Source organism: Lampris incognitus, chromosome 5, assembly GCF_029633865.1.
Source record: "Lampris incognitus isolate fLamInc1 chromosome 5, fLamInc1.hap2, whole genome shotgun sequence".
In the NCBI taxonomy this organism is placed as follows: Eukaryota; Metazoa; Chordata; class Actinopteri; order Lampriformes; family Lampridae; genus Lampris; species Lampris incognitus.
This window is the reverse complement of record NC_079215.1, coordinates 22,726,351-22,750,431: the sequence shown is the minus strand read 5'-3', so window position 1 is coordinate 22,750,431 and position 24,081 is coordinate 22,726,351. Positions and strand designations below refer to the sequence as shown.

Here is a 24,081-nt window from a genome sequence, read left to right as displayed (position 1 = left end):
GCTGATGGGTGGTGGATTTGAGCTGAATGGTACTGGACTTTTGTTTCTTAGCAATTTTTAGGGTTGTTTTTAAATGGGGTATTTTGATTTTCATATATCCTCTGAAGTTGACTGACGGTGCATGCTGTCAAGCTTGTGTCTAAGAGCCAGCTGCATGCAGCTTTAGTCCACTCAAATTATTGAAAACAGCAGCCTTATTTGCATACAGTCTTTTAGAGCCAAACAAGGACTGTTTCTTTCTGCCCTATTCCACTTAGCCCTTCAGTGGATTGGGTCCTGTGCTCTTCCTGGTGAGAAACTATATTCATAAACACATGAAAATGTACCATTATTTCATCCACAACTAGATAATGGCTGTTTTGAATTGATGAATAGCAAAGATCAGCCCTTTACAATCCAACCCCGCTGTGATGACTTTCATAGTCTGTTTTTATTTCTTCCTGACTTGCTTCTCCTGTTTTTGCATAACAAAACACAACGGTGGTAATGGTTGATTTTACACAACTGTACTTTGCTTCTTTTTCTTTTGCTGTCATGCCAGTGTCTAGGGCGGCTATAATTCTCACCCATTGCAAGTGGTTGCATCAACGATGCCTCTCTAATGTGCACGTGCTCACTTGTGCGTGCTCACGTAATGTTTAGCCATAGCAGAATTTAGTGAAGCCTTATATAATTACTTGACAGAAGGAAGTCTAGTGCTTGGTGAAAAGGTACATTGGTCTGCCTGTTGTATGTATCTAGTCCAGATGTGTCCCCTACCCAGATCAACCCATGCCCCCCTTTTGCCTTAAGGAAAAGGGACCATGGCTTAACAGCTACTAAGTTTTCACCATACCCAATCCAAATAACGCTGGACTGTAATAGTCTCTCTGTATGCTATTTTTGTCTCTCCAACTCATCTGACATAGAGAAATGCTCACATCTGTTGCCTGAGCCAACACTGCAGTATTGCTGTTGGTGAATCCCTTAGATGCCAAGAATGTACCATGCTCTGGCATTTCTGAAATATTGTTTATGTATTATTAACCGTTACAAAATTGGTGTGTGACTTTTTTTTCAAACGATGTGTGTTTTATGGCAGTAGAATTTTAGCTAGATCCCACCCCAACACACATATCAGTTCTGTAAAGTGTGCAGCTGGCTAAAACAGCCATTAAGAAGTGTGCTCAAACCAGTCCTTGATAGGATTACTGAATAGCATTGGTTTGCCTGCATTTTCTCTCTCTCAGTTCAGTGTCCTTTCTCTTGGTTGGTATTTTTGTGTTTGTGTTTTGTTTTTGTTTTTTCAGTTGGGTGGTCAGGCTAAGTGTTTGTTGATGGCAATGCCCAATCTCAAACTTGGGCACAGTTACTTACCATTTGTGTGTCAGCAGTTCCATCAGTGACTCATATGTCCCCTGGGGTCTGCACCAAGTTGAGAATGTAAGTGAATGTCTCAGATCAGTTTGTTTGGCCATGTTAAGGATGGACTATATTGCCCAGGAACATATAGTTTCTCTCTCTCTTGCTTTTACGCTGATTCTCTTACACCTTCTTGGTCCGTTTTAAAACCGACTCTGCTCCCTGGTTTTAGATGTGTCGTTATTGTTGCTCCATGAATAAGAGATATGTGGCTTCAGGCACTCGGAAAGGCACTCCACCTAACTGCACTGTGAATTGTGTGTGGATGAGTGGGCTGTGTGTGTGTGTGTGTGTGCATGTGGAGACATAAAAAAAGACAATTTGACATGCTGGAGTATAGCACTTTGCAAACTAAACTAATTTGAAGTTTTTTTTTCTATTTGTTGCAGTAAGTGCATCACAGTATCTAAATGTACAAATTACAAATGGCTTGTACAGGAAAAGGCAATCAGTTTATTTTGTAGATGAAGGTTTTATCCCAGTACTAACTATGTGTGTGAAAGTGTTAAAGCTTCAGTTCGTTTATTCAAGTGGGTCATTCACTTGATCACATTCGGACGAATTTCATATTTTGTTTTTCCCCCAAATATGCTTTTAATATCTATAATGGAGGGAGTGGGAAAAAAACTGCTGGTTTTTCATTGACTTACTTCTGCACCCTCTATAGAAAAGCTCATCTGAATACAGATGAGCTTTGAATCTACCAAAAACAACAGATCAACAAAAAACCTTTATGCTGCTACCTCTTTCTTTACAAGCTGTGTGCATCAATGGCAAGGAGAAGGACATTTTCTTTGTTTTCTGTCAGTCAATTATTCGTTTTCACTTAGCTTAGTCCAGGCATCCTAAAAGTAAAGTAAATATTTTGCGGTCAAAGAGAACTTTTCTTTAGTTTGGCGTAATCTTAAAGACGCATGTTTGAGTCTTTTACTCCAATGCAGCTCTTGGCTGCTTTTTTGGGGGATATGGATCCTGGTTAGCATTGTCGCCTCACAGCAAGAAGGTCCTGGGTTCGAACCCCGGGGTAGTCCAACCTTGGGGGTCATCCCAGGTCATCCTCTGTGTGGAGCTTGCATGTTCTCCCCATGTCTGTGTAGGTTTCCTCCAGGTGCTCCAGTTTCCTCCCACTGTCCGAAGACATGTAGGTCAGGTGAATCGGCCATACTAAATTGTCCCTAGTTGTGAATATGTTGGCCCTGTGATAGTCTGGCGGTCTGTCCAGGATGTCTCCCTGTCTGCTGCCCAATGACTGCAGGGATGGGCTCCAGCATCCCACGACCCGAATTCGGATAAGCGGCTTGGATAATGGATGGATGGATGGATCCTGTTTTCTAGCATTTAATTGCATATTGTTTCTCTTCCACCTTTTACACACACACACACACACACACACACACACACACACACACACACACACACACACACACACACACACACACACACACACACTGCTGAATGAAGTCTCCATCAACAAAAGTAAAACTTTTGGATACTCGGAAGAAAACAATTTGAAAATGCAGGATGTGTTTGTGTGTGCACTGTGCATGTCCATCGACAGTCCATTTGATATTAGTTTATTGTAAATACACACATCCTTGGTACCTTGAACTGGAAAGCCAATTCACCTTGTGTCTTTTGAATTATACAAAGCTTTATTTATAAGTGTTTGATGCCTCATCCCCCACGCTCCCCCTGATCCTGCCCCTGATCCATGTTGTTTGTTTTCCCCTACGCTGAAGGCAGTGCTCTCTCCATCTGTTGTTTTAGGTTATACTCTGTTTACCATTCTTCTCTTTGTCCTTCAGTGTTTCTACTCTTCCTGTCCTCTCTCCTTTTGCCCCATGCCTGTAGTTTATTTGGCGCTTTGGGGCATATGGAATCTAATTTAGACACAGTAATCAAGCACTCAGAATGTGTGTCTGTGTGTGTCCGTCCTTATATTGATGTTAAGCTACAATGGACTTTCTCATTTATCTAAAGCCTGAGAGTCGGAGGGCAAAGAACAAAACAAAATGGGGGAAAAAGAGGAAATCATGTTTTATTCTTGCTTAAGTGTGGCCGTCTTTTTCTACTATCTGCTCTCTTTCTTCCATTCTGTCTCACATTTTTCTATAGTTCTTGCTTACTGTGTGTCACAAAAAGGTAATACTGTTTAGTGTGTATGTTTGGACCTTGCAGAAGAGTACCATGATAACATTAGTGTATTGCATTATGTAATACTAATAATAATAATAATTTGCATTTATATAGCACTTTTGTAGCTGCAACAGCCACTCAAAGTGCTTTACAATCAATGAATACCTCACATTCACCCATGGACACACACTCTCATACACCGACGGCGGTGTCAACCATGCAAGGTAACAACCAGCGCATCGGGTTGATCTAGGGGTTAAATATGTCTTGCACAGGGACACTGACATTTTTGCAAGGAGGAGTCGGGGATCAAACCAAGAACCCTCCAGTTACCAGGTGACCTGCTCTACTTCGGAGCCACTGTTGCCCAATTTTCTGTTGAGAATATTTTTGCACCCTGGCCAGTCTGCCATCCAACGGAGGGCTATGGTGTCAGGACAGAAAGATTGTATGATCTGCAGTGAAATATTTTACTGTGTGGATCCCATTCCCCTTTTTTCCCTCCCCAATTGTATCCGTCCAATTACCCGACTCTTCCGAGCCGTCCTGGTTTCTGCTCCACCCCCTTTGCCCATCCGGGGAGGGCTGCAGACTTCCACATGCCTCCTCCGATACATGTGGAGTCACCAGCTACTTCTTTTCACCTGACATTGAGGAGTTTCGCCAGGGGGACATAGCACGTGGGAGGATCACGTTATCCCCCCCCCCCCCAAACAGGCGCCCCGACTGAACAGAGGAAGCACTAGTGTAGTGACCAGGACATATACCCACATCTGGCTTCCCAGCCGCAGACATGGCCAATTGTGTCTGTAGGGATGCCTGACCAAGCCGGAGGTAACACGGGGATTCGAACCGGGATCCCTGTGTTGGTAAGCAACGGAATAGACTGCTCTGTTACCCGGATGCCCACTGTGTGGATTTTTGAAAATAACAAATGTATTTAACACTTTTTTTTCCCTCAAAGCATACATTAAAAAGGTTAATGTCTAAAAATTGCTTTATTCATGCTTTGTAAAAAAAAAAAAAAAAAAAGCAAACGGTGCATTTGCACAAAACACAGCAGTCAAAGACTAAAATGATGAGATTCTTTTGTGATACATTTTCATTTTGCACTTGAGTTTCCCAACAATACCCTTGTTTGTCATGAGGCGTCTTGCAATACTCCGCTCAAGTGCATTGACAATCCAAATACACAAGGAGATCACAGCTCGCGAGTTGTGAAAAAATATTCAGTCACAGATGTCAGTCTCTGAAAATACGACAGGTTCATCAGTACTTGTCAAAATGCTCTTATGCTTATTTACTTTGAAACTAAAACTGAAATGTGAATCATTATTTAATGTCTGTTGTGGTTTCAGAATTATTAACTTGAAACAGTGCAAGATAATGGTTCACTTCGGTCTTTGCAAGCTTTGGTTATAATGTTGTATTTGAATTTTAGTAGAATTTGATCAGCTCTGTGCCATTTCATTCTTATCCTTCTCTCATTCTCTTTTTTTCCCCCTTTTGTATTTTTCTTTCTTCCAGGGTGACTATGATCCGATGAAGACCCGTGTCCTCCACTTTAAGATGAACCCCACTAGTGTTGCTAAGCAACAGCGCCAGCAAGAAGTGGAGACTCTTCGAGAGGAAGTGACACGTCTGAGGGAACACCTGCGATCGCTGCAGGACGGGGGTGCTCTGGCACTAATACATGAGGACGCTAGTACACACTCCCCCAACCTCAGACTCAGTTTGCCACCGTCTCAGGAGGTGCTCGGTAAGGACCGTACTGGCACAAACAAATAAGACACACATACACACATGACAACACCTCCTAATTAACTCATAGCTGTTGGCTCATTACTTCATAGTTGTCTGACATACTTAGATTGGTTAGGTGCTTTATCTGTGGTTTTTCATTGTCCCATTATTATTCTGTTTCCAATAAAGATTTGATTGAGTTTTACATTGGGATGATGGCTAAGATTAGGGTCAGGGATGTTTTGGCAAAATTAATGTTCATATTCGCAGACCACATAGAAAGTGCTATAGAAAGGGAATATCTTCAACGTAGCTGTTCAAGCCTTGTGTTGGATCTTGACAGCTTTACTACTGAAATGGTATTGCTTTCTTTTTAGTAAGGTTAACTGCAAACTACCAGCCATAGGCTTCATAGTAACCTACTTAGTTTCTGTGTCTCGTGTCCTCATACTGCTAGGTCTCCATCTTGTGAAGTTTGTAATTGGTAAAAGCCTACCTCACCCGAATGGTCAGGTATGCAAACATAGCAAAGAGAGATACAGAATTAATTCAGTTTCAGGCAAACCCGGATTCAGTAAATTTAGGCAAGGAGCTAACCAAATGCTACATCTTCAGAGGAAAGGACAGAGAGGAAGTGCAACAAGGAAATGTTTTAAAAATATGACAAACACCAGTTGTTGTTTCATCAACCTACATCAGACGAACCTGTGCCTTTCAACCAATGACACTTGTCCTGCTATTTTCATGATGGAGGGGTGCAAATAACCAACTCTAACCTTAACCCTTTCTATAACCCTAATGCTAAACCCACCCTACTACTACTACTACTACTACTACTACTACTACTACTACTTCCGGCTGCTCCCGTTAGGGGTCACCACAACGGATCATCCGTTTCCACTTCTTCCTGTCTTCTGCATCTTCCTCTGTCACACCAGCCACCTGCATGTCTTCCCTCACCACATCCATAAACCTCCTCTTTGGCCTTCCTCTTTTCCTCTTCCCTGGCAGCTCCATATTCAGCATGCTTCTCCCAATATACCCAGTATCTCTCCACACATGTCCAAACCATCTCAATCTTGCCTCTCTTGCTTTGTCTCCAAACCGTCCAACTTGAGCAGTCCCTCTAATATAATCTTTCCTAATCCTGTCCTTCTTCATCACTCCCAGTGAAAATCTCAGCATCTTCAATGCTGAGAGGAAGCATGCGGTAGTCTGCAGCCCTCCCTGGCTCAGCAGAGGGGGTGGAGCAGCGACCGGGGCGGCTCGGAGAGTGGGGTAATTGGCCAAGTACAATTTGGGAGAAAAAGGGAGAAAAAAATCCAAAAAGAAAATGAATTGTGCTCATTAGCTGCTGCTCTTTGGAGATGTTCTGACCTGCTGCAGGCCTGATCTCATCAGTTGACAGGAGACACAAGGTAGAGTTACTGTATGATCTTGGTTGGTGAACTAGTAAGTACGGAGAAATAATATGTTGGTAGTTGGCGTTAATTGAAAAAGTATTTTCTTTCATTGTTTTGATTATGAATATGAATCAGGAGCATTTTCATTAGCTGATTAAACACTTCTGTGCATGACTGCTTACACACACATACCTAACCAACTCAAACCACCTTTCCTTTTTTTGATGGTTAAAAGAGGGTTGGTATTTTTTTCTTTTTACTTTTCTTATTCACGTCTTGTGCGGAGATGAGTTTAAGGCAACAAGTAAAAGCAAAAAACAATCTTTGTGTATATATTCTAAGTGGACCATCTTGCAGTTAAAACATTACTTTCCTTCAAGTTGTAATACTATTTAATTTGATTAATTGTACAGCTCTTTTAATGAATTGACCAACTGACAGAGAAACTTGCCAATCTGAAGTTTGTCAGTTGGTTCCTGGTCTGAATCGATGCATTCTTCAGCTACAGCAAAATGTAAAAAAACAAGCAAAAAAACAAATTTTTATAACATCCACCAAAATAAATAATGGCAAAAGTAATAAAGTTACACTCATTGAGGACACTACGCCAGTCACCGTTATATAGTCGTCTTTTTGACCAAGTCAAACTCATGGAAAATTTGTGACGTGCACAGGCACTGCTGCCCATTCACTTATAGCATAAACATATTTCACTTGCAGCATATGTAGCGCATATGAAGTGGTTTTAGTATGTTTTGTGTGATGATGATGAATATGGTCCTCTTTGTAGACCAATGAGTGTTGTGTAAAGAGCAAGATTTTTTTCGCTGGGGAATTTTATACAAAAATGGTGCACTTATGGAAATGCTGACAAGGGCTACAGAGGAAAGCCTAGGGTTGTTAGGGGTGGTTTTGTGTGCATGTGTGTGGGTGTGGGTTTGTTAGAGAGAGAGCGAGGGAGACATGGTGGAAGATGGGGGAAAGGCTGGTTTTGACAGGGTCAAATATTTAATTGGAGTTCAGAGTAGTTTGGATCTGAAAGTCTGCCAGCTAATTTATCCTCTGTGAACCATAGCAACTCTTTCCTGATCTCTCTCTCTCTCTCTCTCTCTCTCTCTCTCTCTCTCTCTCTCTCTCTCTCTCTCTCTCTCTCTCTCTCTCTCTCTCTCTCTCTTTCTCTCTCTCACACACACACGCATGCATGCACCTAAGAACGCACACACTCTGCCTGAGCAGAGTAATATTATATGATGACAGGTCATTTTCTCATTAACTGGCTATGAATAAACAAACAGCTTTTTCTCTGCCCCAAATTCTTTTTTTCCTCTCCCTTTCTTTGTCTCTCGCTTTGTCTGCCTTTTTATGCCTTCCCTTTATAATATTGTCTTCTCTTTGTCATTTCACCCTGTCTTTAGTTATTCTGTGACTTTCTGACCGTTTTTCTCCCCTTTTTTTTTACTCAAATATGAAATGTTAATTGACTTTCTTGCCAGTGAGTGCCATTTATGCTGAGATTTTTCATTTAAATGTTGTCATTTTAATGAGGCGTGGGGTGAAAGGACCTCGGATGTCCTGGGAACTAATGTGTGGTGCTTGGTTACATTTTTAGCCCAGAGTCTATGCACAGGTCATGGACATCTGTGTGGAGAACAAATTTGATTATTTCCAGGAATTAATGGAAAAATGTGGAAAAGTACTGTCCTTTCAGTCCTGATTCATATTTAACCACACATTGTACATGGTTTACCCAGTTGTCATTTCTGTTGCTGCATTTGTTTTTAAAGAGTCTTTTGCTGTAGAGCACAGTGGCACTTGGCTGTTGGCAGAAATACTGCCCAGCCACTTTAAGCACACATAATATGGGACACTATTATCAACACAAAACAACCCACTACCAAGTGCTTTGATGGCATCTGAATCACACTCTCTGTGGTATGTCAACTATAGGTTCTTTTCATTCAACACTCCTGCATGTAAACATGAACAACATCCAACTGAAGGACATATTGCTAAAAAATAGACATTAAATGCAGTTGTAAATGCTTTTAGACCCAAGGCAATTTACAATATCATTTTATTTGTCTTTCTTCTTATCTCAATCAGTAGTAAAATTTGACAATCTGATGCTTTCTACAGTGGGTGGCAAGGTGGCGGAGTGGTTAGCGCGATCGCCTCACAGCAAGAAGGTCCTGGGTTCGAACGGTCATCCCAGGTCGTCCTCTTTGTGGCGTTTGCATGTTGTCCCCGTGTCTGTGTGGGTTTCCTCCGGGTGCTCTAGTTTCCTCCCACAGTCCAAAGACATGTAGGTCAGGTGAATTGGCCGTACTAAATTGTCCCTAGGTGTGAATGTGTATGCTCTGTGATGGTCTGGCGGCCTGTCCAGGGTGTCTCCCCACCTGCTGTCCAATGACTGCTGGGATAGGCTCCAGCATCCCGTGATCCTAATTAGATAAGCAGCTTGGATAATGGAATGGAATGTTTTCTGCATAAACCAAGGCTATGTGAAAAGTTCTTATGTTAATATACATTTCAAGTTAAAGATCTGCAGCCTTGCGTATAAACGTTGTGTACACAATTCCCCACATACACATAGGATTTATAAAAAAGTAAACTTAATGTGAGAATAATAATAATAATAATAATAATAATAGTAATAATAAATCAAACTTATATAGCACTTTTCTAACACTCAAAGTCGCTTTCCAATAAACGGGGTGAAACAAGACAACAGATAAACCTAACACAGACATACAGGGGTGGATGGGAAGGGGGGCTACGAGAAGAAGAAGCAGCAGCCACACACGAAACCAGCAGTACTCTCCGACTTAAGCAGATACAAAAGGGCAAGAAAAACAAAATACAATAGCGCTGTAGACGTTGATTTTCTGTAGGGGTTTACTCCCGTAGCCGATTCCTACCCCGAGGTATCCACTAGGCAGTGGTATTTAACCCATAGCTGGGGGCTGGTTCGTGGGCATCAGGGAATATCCACACACCAGTGGGCCTGCGTACTGCACGTCTAGGGGCCAGACCTCCTCCAAGTCCCTTGTAGTTCAGCCAGGGTCCAAGGTGTACCCAGTTACCGTGTGTTGCCACGAGGAGGCACTACCTGGTGCTTGCTGTTGGAGAGGCTATGTACTGGCAGGGAGAGCTTACGTGCTTGGCTCCCATATTCACGTTTCTGCTAGCCAGCGGTGAAGGTTGAGAATGAGACGTGACAGGCACAGAACACTACACCAACACACTAGACGCTTCACAACAACCCGACTGCTTACAGAAGAATGTCAGACACACAGAATGTGCTTACCACCATGCAAACATTGACCCATTCTTACAAACATTATAGGCAACAGCGGGAAATTGCGACTTCTATGGCAAAGTAAAGAAATAATGTATAATAATGTTTGCACACAACGCGTTTCACACTGTCAAAGTCCAATTGTTTATAAGCAAGTTAAGTGTCAGATAAAGTCTACATCCAGACTTGGCCAATAGGCAGTTTATGGTGTTTTCTATGATGAGCATAATGATTTTGCCTTCCAAACTTACATAATGCTTTGATGCTCTTTGAATTGGGCTAATTGTAATAGCTATCAGCAGTTGATGTCAAGGAAAATGTCCCATACTTGGGGGCAACCAAGAGCTCATTTTGAGGTCGTTCCTCAAGAATTGAAGTCATCTCAGATGTCGAGCCAAACCACCACAGTGAGGGCATTATTCTTTTATTTACAATAGTAAACTGTGTTTTTTGAATAAATGTTGTATTGCTCAGGTATTTTGTAATGGAATCAAGCACCAAACTATAGGTCAATACATGATGAAAAGAAGAGTGCAGCCACAAGCACCGGTTGAATGTCTCTAGTCAAACAATCAGTTGAACAACTGGAACACAAGGCTCGATGTTTCCAGAAACCATCTCAACATAGTGTAGACCACAAAGGTGATTTCACAAATGGAATTCAAACATGACTCTGTTCATTTTGTAGGCAAAGTGGCATGTTTTATTGAGAAGTTACATAATTTCGGCGGTAAGTGTAGCTAGATTCTCAGAGGATTTGTTTATTGAACCAGTAATCAATGTTTGAGACATGAAAGTGAGTGAACAAAAACTCTGAAGTTGAAATGATGCTACGATCAATACCAATTGGTTAAAAGCTAAGCAAACATTTGGTAATAGCTGCTGTTTTTAAGACACCAAGCAGATATATTCTGTCTTGCAATTGAAAAGTTAATAAACATTTATTTTTGTATAACTCGTTGATGTGACGCCGAATATAATTTTGCTAATACTACTAGGTGTCAGCAGCTTGTTTTTATTTGTGCAAAGGGCACCTAAAGCGGTTGCCCTATAAAATTTCCAGTCATCATGATCTGGCTTCCATAACATGTTAGCCCTGGATTTGCATACAAGGATTCGCCATCCTTGTGCCTTCGATGGTGTTTTAAGCCCCCAACGTACTCTTCCAGGCAGCACTGCATGGAAGGCACTCCCTGCCCCCACCAGTTTCGTCCAATCACAGCACTGGTTAGGGTTAGCACCAATGCTGTGATTGGCTGAAACTGTAGGGGGCGGGGAGTGCCTTCCATGCAGCACTGCCGAGAAGAGTACGTTGGGGGCTTAAAACACCATCGAGGTCCTTGTGCAATGCAGCCATCATGTTGTGTGATGGCTGGCTTTTTGGCGAGTTGGGGTTTTTCAGTTTATGTGATGTAATATTGCAGTTGAATTAGCACTCATTCATATGCTAAGCAAATGTATCAACTCGAAGATAACGGGCCCATTAGGATTTGGCTCTTCACCCGCACTGCAGTAACTCATATTTTGGGCTTGTTCTATAGTGCATAGAACAAGGCAGTTAAAAGGTTGTTGGAGATGCCTCACACTACTAGGATTTTTACTTTATTAGTCCACAAAACAGTGTTGCAATGTTAGTGCATGTGCTTTGTTGCATACTGTGGCACAGAAAAATGGCTTGACACTCTCCTGAAAGGTGGATTGATGACCCTGGCCCACTCATCACTCAGTCAGAGACATGCAGATGTCATGTGCTGAATATAAATGAATTGATCATACTCACTGCAGATGTTTGTTTGTTTTTTTTTCTAAATGTATTTCTGATTTTTCCCGTTTTCTCCCAATTTAGTGGCCAATCGCTCCCTATTCTTAGTTCAAACACCCACACTCATACTGCTTGCGTTTGCCAACTGAATTTCTCCGGCCGGCAGTCTCGAAGGAGACGCCTCGCCACTTTCGTGACAAGGTGAATCTAGGCCGAACAACTGCTTTTTCCGACACACACAGACACATTCACGTGATGAACACAAGCCGACTCCGCCCCCCCTCCCGAAGACAGCATTGCCAATTATTACTGCTTCATCGAATCCGGCCATAGTCGGATCTTACGAGACCGAGGCGCGAACCCCGGTCCCCAGTGGGCAACTGCATTGACACAAAGCAGATGTTTGTTTTTTAATATATTTTTTTTTATGTACAGCTGACACCAGTGATTTCTCAGCCCAATTGCTTTGCAGTAGGCAGTTGGCACTTGGGCCACATGTAAATGGTGGTGACACTGAGCCACCCTCACCCTCTCCACTTGGAGCTTTGTCTTCCCCCATGGGGCACACCTGTTACAGTGTCTGTAAAATTATAAATGAACTTCTATGAACAACATGCTCTTCATGTATTCTTTAGAACCTTTTAGAACATTTGGAAATGCCTTTAATAAAATAGTAAAATCCTCAGTGACTCATCATCAGCACCTTCATCCGCTACCATGTCAGAATCCCCTTCATATGCTGGCAAAACTCCACTAATAATAGTTTCCCTTCATTATAGCAGCAATTTTGGTGTCGAAGGAAATGAGCTCTGGTGTCCCCTCTCCCCCGCCAGAGGAAGCTACAATTGCTGGTGTGCAGCAATGTGAATTTTGGCCTTGGTTTTAATAATAACAATGATAATAATGATGATAATAATAATCTATACAGCACCTTTCAAAACCATGTTATAAGGTGCTTTACAATACAAGATAAAATAGTACACGCAGTCAAGATAAAAATAAAAATAATAAAACAAAAGTATAAGACCTGGTCTGCTTTACAGAACAAGGGAAAACAGTCAGGATAAAAATCACAAGAACATAAATAAAACATAGAACATTGAATGTAATAAAACAAATTGTATGTTTGAAACAAGTGAAATAAAAATGACAAAAGTGAAATATAAAATTGGCCAACAACAGATTTACTCTAAAAAGCCTTCCTGTAAAAGTAAGTTTTAAGAAGGGATTTTAAAGAAACGCCAAGTTTGCTAACCCAATTTCCTCAGGTAGGAAGTTCCACAGCTGTGGGGCTCTAATGGAAAACACCCGGCCACCTTTTGTAATGAAGGCTGGCTGAGGGAACGGTTAATAAGGTCCTACCTGAGGAGCACAGGCATTAGTTGGGCTCATGGGGTGTGAGTAAATTTGTGATATAGGTAGGAGCAAGGCCATGTATGGCTTTAAAAGTAACTAGTAAAAGTTTAAAATTAGTCCTATACCTTGCAGGTAGCCAGTGAAACATTGCAAGAATGGAAGTGATATGATCTTGTCTAATTTGTTAAAAGTCTGGCTGCTGAGTTTTGGACGAGCTGGAGGCAGGAGATTGACTTTTGACTGAGACCTGATTACAGGGAATTACAATAATCCAAACGTGACAAAATTAATATATGGATGACTTTTTGCAAGGTCCACTTGAGATAGATTTCTTTTTTAATTTTTGCAATGTTCTTAATTTGGGAAAGCATGACTGTACTCTCTTGGTAATTTGTGTGTCAAAACAGAGCTCAGAGTCAAAGAATACACCAAAATTACAGGCGAAGTGCTTGACATTGTCGGACAGGTCCCCAAGTTTATTTTTCAGGTTGCTGGTCAGGTTAGGGGGACTGAATAAAAAGACCTCAGATTTGGACTCATTGAGCCGGAGGAAGTTTTGTGATATCCAGCATTTAATATCAGAGAGACAAGCCATAACACAGGAAAGTTCATCTTTGTCACTACCAGAAAGCGGGACATAAAGTTGGGTATTGTCTGCATAACAGTGAAAATTTATATTATGATTGCAGATCTGACTCAAGGGAGAAATGTAAATGTAAAATAATATTGGCTTGAGAATTGACCCCTGGGGAACACCACATGCAAGGGGAGCTGGAAATGAGGAGAATTGTCCCATTACAACAGAGAAAGATCTGTCGGATAGGTAAGATCGGAACCAGGCAAGAGCAGTGTCCTTAATGCCCACATAGTTTTCCAGGCGATTTAAAAGGATTTCATGATCAACCATATCAAAAGCGAAGCTCAAGTCTAGCAGAATTAAAATTGAACAAATGCCGGAATTAGTGGTGAGCAGTAAGTCATTGGTAACTTTAATAAGAGCTGTTTCTGTCCTGTGGTGGGCACGGAATCCTGATTGATATTGCTCAAAGATTCTACAATTATTCATGTTTGCAATTAGTTGTGAAGCAAAGACTTTTTTGAGATTTTAGATAAAAGAGGTAAGTTTGAAATTGTTCTATAATTGCTTAAAATAAGAGGGTTGAGAGTGGGCTTCTTCAGGAGAGGTCGGACTTGCATGTTTAAAACTAGACGAGAACAAACCGGTAGACGGTGAGCAGTTGATAATGGAGAGAATTTGTGGGCCGACTGTCTAAAATACCTCTTTCAGAAACCTACTGAGGGGTGGTTTCTAATTGACAGGTGAAAGACTTTTAAGTGAGAGATTAACTCCTCTAAGCCTAACAGAGAATTTTGTTTAAAACGAATCAAACTGGCAGAGGGTTCAGTGCAAATGGGGAGATTTCTCGTCACAGGTGTAATGTGGAGCCTGGTTTCATCTATTTTTTTAAATGAAGTGGTGGAGGAACTGCTTGCATTTTTCAATGGATGCTTCCAAAGCTGGCTAGGAGGAGGGCTAAGCACTGAATTTATTGCTTGAAATAAAATCCTGGGGTTGTGGCAGCTATGAGCAATCAAATTGGAGAAGTAAGAATGCCTTGCTTGCTTAACTGCATTCTGATAAGCCAGCATCAAACTTTTCAGTATATCAAGAGATACATTGAGTTTGTTCTTCCATTTTCTCTCAGATTTCCTGCATTGCCTCTTTAGGTCCTTTGTGTGGTCCTTAAGCCAGGGGAGGGTGTTATGTTTGACTTATTTAACTTTTATAGGGGCAATATCATCAGCAAGTTCTATTAACATTATCCAGTAAAACATTTACAGAGAGATCCATCTGATGAAGGGTATTATTAGTAGGAGCCACTAAAAACTTTTTGCTAAAACTGCTAGCTGACTTGGAATTAAAAGGCCAAGAGCAGATACAGGTACAGATACAGGCTTATGAGCAGGAAACGGAAGCAAGGTATGGAAAATCACAGCTTTGTGATCAGAGACATTAAAATCAAACAATTCAATATTATTAAGAGAAACACTATAAGACAACACAAGAGCAAGAGTATGTCCCCTATTGTGAGTTGAATTTTTAAGATTGTTCAAGATGAAAAGACTCAAAAGAGGTTAATTAAATCAGTGGTAAAACAAGACATGGAGGGGCAACAACCGTGTATGTTAAAATCACCAAGGATAAGAACTCTATTATATTTGCCCATAATAAAAGAAAGCAGTTCAGAAAATTCTTGATTAAAACTCGTGTTAGCCTTAGGCGGTCTATAGATTAAAATACAGAGTATAAGATGCTGGCCATTTAAAAGAAAACCCAGAGACTCTAAAGAAGAAAAAGTATTAAGCGAGACAGGGGAGCTTTTGTAATTATTATTAAAAATGACAGCTACCCTGCCTCCATGGCCAGACAGCCTGGGTTGATTAAAACAGGAGTAGTTGGGGGGACATCCCTCAGTTAGCAGGATAGAGTATCCAAGACTTAAGCAGGACTCAGTAATGAAAAAAAGATTCAAAATTATTGGTCATAATAAAATCTTTGCATAAAAGAGACTTGTTAGCAAGGGACCTCACATTAAGTAAACGAAAAACAGCAGCAATGTTAGAGATAGCTTCAGCAGTAGATACAGTTCAAGGGTGTAATTGATATTGAGTAGAAGATTTTCCCAGTTTTGTTGTTGGAGTGGGTGGGATGGAAACTAAGTTTGCTCTTACTGTGGATTCAGTAGTGCCTCTGGGTCTATAGGTAGTATGGTTTAGGGTGCTCTTAATAGGTATATTGTTAGGTATATATAGCAGGACCCAGAGAAAGGTGCTCATCAATATGGGTGGGCGTGGCTTCTGGTACAGGGTCATGCTGAGGTAGGTATCAGTCGGAATTTAGAGTGATATACTATATGAGGTTCTGAGCAAGTTGTTTAATCCCCTTTGTGTTTGGATGCAGGCCATCAGATTTATTCAGGTCATGTCTGGCCCAGAAAGAGTCGAAGTTGCTAATAAAACCCTGCCCAGTTGGGCGCCCGGGTGGCACAGTAGTCTATTCCATTGCCGGCCAACACGGGGATGGCTGGTTCAAATCCCCATGTTACACCAACACCACATAATTAACATTGTGTTTTACTTTGTGTAAAAAAAACCCAAAAAAAACGGGGCATCTAGGTAGCATAGTGATCTATTCCATTGCGTACTGTCTGCTATTTTCTGCCGTTTTCAAACTCAGCCAATAGAATGGCTGTCTCAAGATTTCTATTTTATCCTTTTTATCCTTTTTAAAAAAAAAATTTTTTTTATGAGCGTTTCTCCAGACCCTCCATCGGCTTGGGAAAACAGAGGTCTGGCTACACAATATTACTGTCACTGCATTGCCCCTTTGTCCTTTAGTAAATAGCTGTCAAGGTCTGGTGTGGCATGTGTTAAAAAACACACAAGCCTAGCGGAACGTAAAGCTTCTCCCAGACAGGTCAATCCCACCTTCTCATGATTCAGACTGTTTTCACAAATGGGCTCTGACTAGGGGTGAGTAACCGGCGCCCTAGAAATTAACTGGCCCCGTGCTGCCTTGTGGGATAGGCTTTTGAGTCAAAGGCTAAGGGTGAGATCCCTAACAGAAACCTCTGGAGGAGTAGCCCCGCATAGACTCATTATTATGGCCCACTGGCATGTGGAAATGCCCTAATGATGAGTCAGAGTTACCCCAGCTATGGGTTAAATAACATTAATAATCAAGTCAGGTCAGCCTTTGCTGCTCCCATTATGACAGTAGATGGTACTATCTGCATCTGTTTCTACTGCCTCGTCGATTTGCCTCTTTAGGCAAAGGCTAGGAGAAGGTAACTCCGAATTCAAATCCAAGAAGGCGCTGGCAGCAGGATGCTTAATGGTGTTTGCGGCAGAAGAGCTCAATAAGATCATGAGCCCCATCGGACCAGTGGCACAAGCATCAGATGACATGCAGAGGAACCACTCTGTTGGTCAATGGATGGCATCACTTGACAAGTAAGCTGTCACTGCGGGGCAACCTCTTTATCTACTGAGCCTGTTGCACTATGGTGTACCACTTAGGAATGGGTTCTGAGGTCCAGAGAGACTGTTCGGCGGGGGCACAACACCAACTGTCTTAACTACTATGCAAGGTGTGATGTGGGGAGAGCTTGATGGTGACTTGTACATCAGGACCGAAACAGATGGAAATCTCTACAATCTTGCGAGACTCAAGGTGTCTACCAAAACAAGAGAACTCTGTGTTCGAGAGCTTCTCTATGCAGATGACTCAGCTCTGGTTGCCAGTGATCCTGGAGAAATGCAAGAAATAATAGACCGCTTCTCTTCAGCGGCTACCTTCTTTAGACTGAAGATCAACGTCTTCAAAACAGAGTTTCTGTACCAGCCTCCCCCTCAGAAAAGCCCCGAAGAAGGTCAGCCCAGTATTTTGGTTAATGGAGCAACTCTGAGGACCACTGAGTGCTTTACTTATCTGGGTAGTGCTGTGACAGATACAAACTCCTCTGACTTAGAAGCGGACAGAAGAATCCAAGTGGCCACAAAAGACTTTGGTGCCCTCCACAAACCACTTTGGTCCCACCATGACATCAGGCTGACCACAAAGACCAAAGTCTACAACACAGCTGTTCTCCCGTCACTACTATACCCCACAGAATGCATGACCCTGTATTGCAAGCACATCAAGAAGCTCACCAGCATACAGCTTCGTCATCTGCGAAAGCTGCTGCAAATCAGATGGGAAGACAAGGTGCCCAACGTGGAAGTATTGAGACGTGCTGGTACTGTCAGTGTTGAAGCCCCAATAACATCCTCCCAGCCCAGATGGGCCGGCCACGAGAGAAGAATGCCAGACAACAGTCTACCAAAAGAGGTTTTCTACGGGGAGCTCTGCCAGGGAAAAAGGAAGCAGGGAGGCCAGAAGCCATGCTTCAAAGATGTGCTCAAGCACCACATGAAGATCTGTGGTATTGATGACTCCAGCTGGGAGACAGTGGCCCTGGACAGACAGAGATGGTGCTCCACAGTAAGGCAATCGAGAACAGCTGTTGAACAAAAGAGACAAGAAGTCTACGATAAGGCCCACCATACAAGACATAACAGACCAACTCAAACAACATTCGTCTGTGACAAATGTGGACGATATTGTCACTCTAATGTGGGCCTGATGGCCCACAAGCGTGCTTGCCGAGCTTAAACTGCATCACAGTCATCATTGTTTCGATGGACTGCCGAAGAGAAGAAGTAGCTTTCAGTTTTATGACCTGAACATCACCAATTAAGTAAATAATACAGGGATAGTGTCTTTATACATGCTTAATAATGCAGGTAAGAAAATCAAAGAAGGTTGAATCAGTTCACCTTGATACGTTTATTGACAGATGCGTTTCATCAGTCATCTAAGTGACTGAAGAGGTCGCTTAGATGAGTGATGAAATGTATGTCAGTAAATGCTGTAACCAGATGAATTGATTCAACCTTATTTGGTTACAAGGATAGTTAAGATTTTATTTATATTTTTAACAAATTGAACCCCCCCCCCAAAAAAAAAACTACAGAAAATCCAATATGATGATGTAAAAAAAAATTAAATAAGAATAAAAACAAATAAATCGGACAAACAGAATATGTCTGCAATAGTCGCAGCAACATGCATGTGTGTTGCTGCTGGTGTAGATTGAGAAGTTGACACATGACATGTCACTGCGATGCTTTAGTGACATGTTGAGTACGTTCTCTTTCTAAATCCGTGTAGTATCTTTTTCTATAGGAAACAACTCATTTAGTGCACTACCCATTTCAAAGAAGGTCCTCTCTGCCTTGGCTGACAACAAAACAGGAAAGAGAGAGGCCATGTAACATGTATTGGGCAAAACACATGCAAGGTAAACATTGCATGTTGCCATCACTGAGGATTGTATGCGGTAAAGGAAATCAAGTCAATTTTATATGTATAGCCCAATATCACAAATTACAAATTTGCCTCAAGGGGCTTTACAGCAACACAACATCCTGTCCTTAGACCCTTGCATCGGCTAAGGAACAACTCTCTAAAAAAACCTTTTAACAGGGAGAAAGAATAGGAAGAGACCTCAAGGAGAGCAACAGAGGAGGGATTGCTCTCTCCCAAGACAGACAATATGCAATGGATGTTGTGTTTACACAATTTACAGGATACAACATTGAAAGAGTATAACAGAATTATAATGGACTTGTAAAGGATGCCAAGCAGTGTCCAGATGCCACCGGAACAGCCAAGGACCTGAGCCACTCAACCAGCGTTACCATGTAAAAAAAAGAAAAAAGTACTTTATTAATCCTTGTGGGGAAATTCATCCTCTGCATTTAACCCATCCCAACACACACTGTAGCTAGGAGCAGTGGGCAGCCGCCGTGCAGCATTTGGGGAAAAACTCAAATTCTTGCCATGCCTCTGTCGGGCACAGACAGGAGTATTAGCCTTATGCATATCTTTTGATGGTGGGAGGAAACCAGAGCACCCAGAGGAAACCCGTTCAGCCAATGGGAGAACATACAAACTCCACACAGAAAGGACCTGTGATGGCCTGGGATTTGAACCCAGGACCTTTTTGCTGTGAGACAAAGTGCTTAACCACTGAGTAATCGCCAAACTGTAAATTCTTCTAAGAGCATCCAGTGAAACTCAGCTTGGAGCTGCACAGAAACCGTCTTGATCAAAACCTATTATGTAGCCATGACTGAGTGGACTTAGCCACAGCACCCATCAGGGGAATTAGTCCCTTGCTACTATATAGGTTATCACAATAGCCTGTAATATTGAGTGGTAGAGGGCTTGTGAGGAGAGGGCTTGCCTCTCTGAGATCCAACTCAAGATCCGACATTTATTTTTTAATGTTTCCTGCATCTTGGTATACAATATTTATTTTTACACTTTTGCATATTTTCCACTATTCTCAATTATATTATGAGTCAGTATGATGTTGAGGAGAGTGATGTGTGGACATTTCTGCAAAGTGAGAACATTTTAGCTGGTCTTGATTTCTTCATTGGGCTATTTTAGGGTTAGGCCTTGGGTTTAGTATTAAGATTAGAATCAGAATCAGGATTCGTTTAAGGTTTGGCTAAGGTTAAAGGTTAGTTGTGTAGTTTTAATGGTTAAGGTTAGGGTTAGGGACTAGGGAATGAATGTAGTCAATGAATGTCTTCACAAGTATAGAAAAACAAACGTGTGTGCATGCATGCATGCATGCCTTGGGATATGTGCATGCATGCTCCTGGATTGGAGTGCCAGGGTATTTTGGTTCTACTATATATCGTGATGAAAAATACTGACCATGATAACACCACTAACAATATCTGTTACCATAATTACCGTAACTACCACCTTTTTCAGATGACATCGTGATCACAGCACAGAGCTGCTGCTTTCGTGAGCGGTTTCATTTTACTTAGCCATAAGGGAATGCCCTTTTTTACATTTGGCAACTGTTCAGAACCTGTTTTACATTAAACCTTTGACCGTCAAAAATTGTGACCATGTTTCCTGAATGCACAGCGAGAAGCACTAAGGCATACCTCCACAGTAGTCAACAGTCAGTCCTGCTTAGGGATGGCTGCCCTCACAAGGTTTGTTATGCTAACATTAATTACTCTAGTGCCACTGGTGTTGTGCAGGCCTGTTGTTGTGCAAGCAGTCTGAAATCACAATCCCAGTGATTCTTTTTTTTTTTTTTTTTTTTTTTTATCCCCCCATCTTTTCTCTCCAATTGTACTTGGTCAATCACCCAATTCTTCCAAGCCATCCTGGTCACTGCTACACCCCCTCTGCGGATTTGGGGAGGGCTGCAGGCTACCACATGCTTCCTCTGATACACGTGGAGTCGCCAGCTGCTTCTTTTCACCTGACAGGTGAGGAGTTTCGCCAGGGGGACGTAGCGCGTGGGAGGATCACGCTATCCCCCCCCCCAGTTCTCCCTCCTCCCAAACAGGCACAGCGACCGACCAGAGGAGGCGCTAGTGCAATGACCAGGACACATTCCCACATCCGGCTTCCCACCCGTAGACATGGCCAATTGTGTCTATAGGGACGACCAACCAAACCAGGGGTAACACGGGGATTCGAACTGGCGATCCCCGTGTTGGTAGGCAACGGAATAGACTGCCATGCTACCTGGACGCCCCCAGTGATTAATTTTAACAATACCAGCCACCAAAAAGGGAAATTATCAACATATTTTAATGATTTTGTGGGGAGTATTGCCCTTTCAGACTTTTAGACACCTGCATTGTTGTTCTCATCAAGGATGAAATTTAGTCTATAGCCTTATCAACGTAAGTCTGTTAACATACGACTTTGCATCCTCAGTGTTTTGTTGAAGTATTTTCTTGCTACTTTTACAAATTGGAAGCATCCTAGACCAAGTAACAATATCTCATCAAACAAAATCCTTGGTTGTCTTTACTGATGTGATTAAAGCATGTGATTTCAGTCTGCATGCATTTTTTTTGTTAGTGCTCTCTCTCGCATTTATGTGATTGATGAGGAGGAAACCTTGCTGCCTCAAGATCATGCACATTTGACAGATAAATAGTCAAAGTTGAGCCTACATTGGAAAAAAAAACACCTGATGTATTAATTAAATTTTTGCTGTACTCTAATTATTTTGAGCCTTCTAATTATTTTGAGCCTTCTACTGCATCAAATTGCTTTGGTGTCCTTCCTTGTGGACCAGCTATGCTTATGAGAGACCACAGATAGGCTACATTGAAGTGGCCTTCTGAAGTTTATTATTCCCTGTCCATGGCCTTTTAAACCTCTTAGAACAAACCAGCTTGTACTCAAATTAAAAGGTCAAAAGAAAACATGTTGTTTGAGTATGAAGATGATTATAAAAAAAAAAATACATGTTTTGGAGTAATGCAGTTCACAGACCTAAAAGTAGTTTGGAATGAGGATGACAAACTATATTCTGATAGTTTGCCATTGCCTTTGTTTATGTGTTTGTTTGTTTATGGCTGTTCACAACTGTTCACAGCATAACATATATTTCTAGTAATCTGTCTAGTAATCTTGTATTACATACAGCAAAAAAAAAAGATTTTTCCTTTATTACTTTCAATTTGTCATTTACAGCAGTTTAATGCTTTAATGTTTCAACATTAGCAATGCAAAATAAGCAATGCAATACAAGACAACAGTTTAATACTTTAATGCTCAAAAAAGACATACATGTTAAGGTTAATACTCCTGTCTGTGCCCTTGACAGAGGCATGGCAAGATGAACTGGAGATGGTCCCCAGGTGCTGCACGGTGGCTGCCCACTGCTCCTAGCTACACAGCTAGGATGAGTTAAATGCAGAGCATAATTTTCCCATGGGGATCAATAAAGTATCTCAAAATCAAAAAAATGAATTAATGTTTCAGCAATCACAATGCAAGATACATAAGATAGAAAAATGCTTGCACACAGATAACCAAAAGGAATGTCCACACTGAGGTTTTAGATGCAAAAATATTTTCAAGTATTTAATGGTCGATAGTGCTGTACAAACACAAGTGCCACCCAAAAAGGTGTTTGGTGAGAAAAGAAAAACAGGAAAGTCTTGGTAAAATACCCTCCTCAGTCTGCCATAAAGAGGGCAGGGTTCCCTAGCTAGATGATCATTACTTTTAATTGGTCATTTACAGCAGTTTAATGGTTTGCTATTTCAACAGTAGCAATGCTAAGTTTCTAACTTAAGTTCCAGTATATTAATTTATTGTAGGCCTAGTGCTCATTCTTCATTAAAAAAAAAAAAGCATTTATGTCAACGTTGGTGTTAACCTTGACCAGGCAGCTACAGCTGAGTGACTTCACCTTGGTCTTTGTTTTTTATTTATTTTATAAAAAGGACAAAAAGGTGTTTTGTGAAAATGTTCATTTCATTTTCCCCTTACTTGGAAAGAAAAGGATAATTTTAGCTACTTGTTTATAGTGATTTTCATTTTTTTAATATAGTACCATTTTGCAGAGTCGAACAAAATCTGCATTTTTCTTTTTGTGTAGGCCTAGTGCTCTCTGTTCCATTTTTACAAACGGGAACACGTCACATTTAACAAAATGTAAAGCAAAATACAGTGTGTAATGATTATATTACATGCTATTCCTGAAAGTAGTATTTCAGCAAATATCATTGAATATTGTGATAACACTGTTTGTTGTGGTATTTTTAGTCATGATAATCATACCATGAAGATTAGATACCAGCACATCCCTAGCCTCTGTACGATTATTATCTGTGCCAGGTGGTAGAATTATCCTACCTCCAGGTCCCTCAGGTCGGCTGACTGTCCCATGATCTAAACTTAAGATCTGCCTCCTCCATCCACTATTTTTTTATGATTTAAAGTTTATTGCCATTTTTCAACATTCAACACTTAACAGTTCTGAAAAACAATAATAAAACAGAAATAAGTAATGATGATAATAATAACAATAATAATAATAATAATAGATATAAGAAGAAAATGAAAAAAAGAGAAAGAAAAACAATTTGGACAAAAAGATTAAAAGAAACATACCAAATGCTCTTAGAATAATACAAGATATTAAAAGTAAACATACAGATATTGAGTGCAGCATCATTTATCCCTTCGAGATCTAGATCTGGTATTATCCCCATTTTAAGATATAACCGTCCCATCTGTCAGTCTTTCTATAGAAAAGTTGTTCATATGAGGCCACTTTTCCAAGTTCTATGAACCACTCCCGCCAAGAGGGAGCTTCTGTCTTTTCCCATCCCTTCAATAAAGTATGTCTACCCACCGTTATGGCAGTTTGTATCAGTTCTGCATTTCCACAGTCTTTCACAGCTAATGGGTCACCCAGCACATAACCTGGGAGAGAATTCAAAGTCAGTGCTAGTGATCTCCTTTATACAACTGTGGATTTGTTTCCAAAAGACCTGGATCTTAGGGCATTGTCAGAGAGCATGGAGTAATG

The 24,081-nt window shown here is 41.2% G+C and overlaps 1 protein-coding gene across 2 annotated transcripts in view; it reads left to right on the top strand.

Moving 5' to 3' along the window:
- The window catches only part of mad1l1 (mitotic arrest deficient 1 like 1), a 95,005-nt gene that overhangs the window by 34,817 nt on the left and 36,107 nt on the right, over positions 1-24,081 (top strand). For both annotated transcript variants that reach the window (XM_056279681.1, XM_056279682.1), the window contains exon 16: positions 5,065-5,296. In XM_056279681.1, coding sequence (XP_056135656.1) covers positions 5,065-5,296 — 232 coding nt within the window. The remainder of the gene's footprint in view (positions 1-5,064; positions 5,297-24,081) is intronic.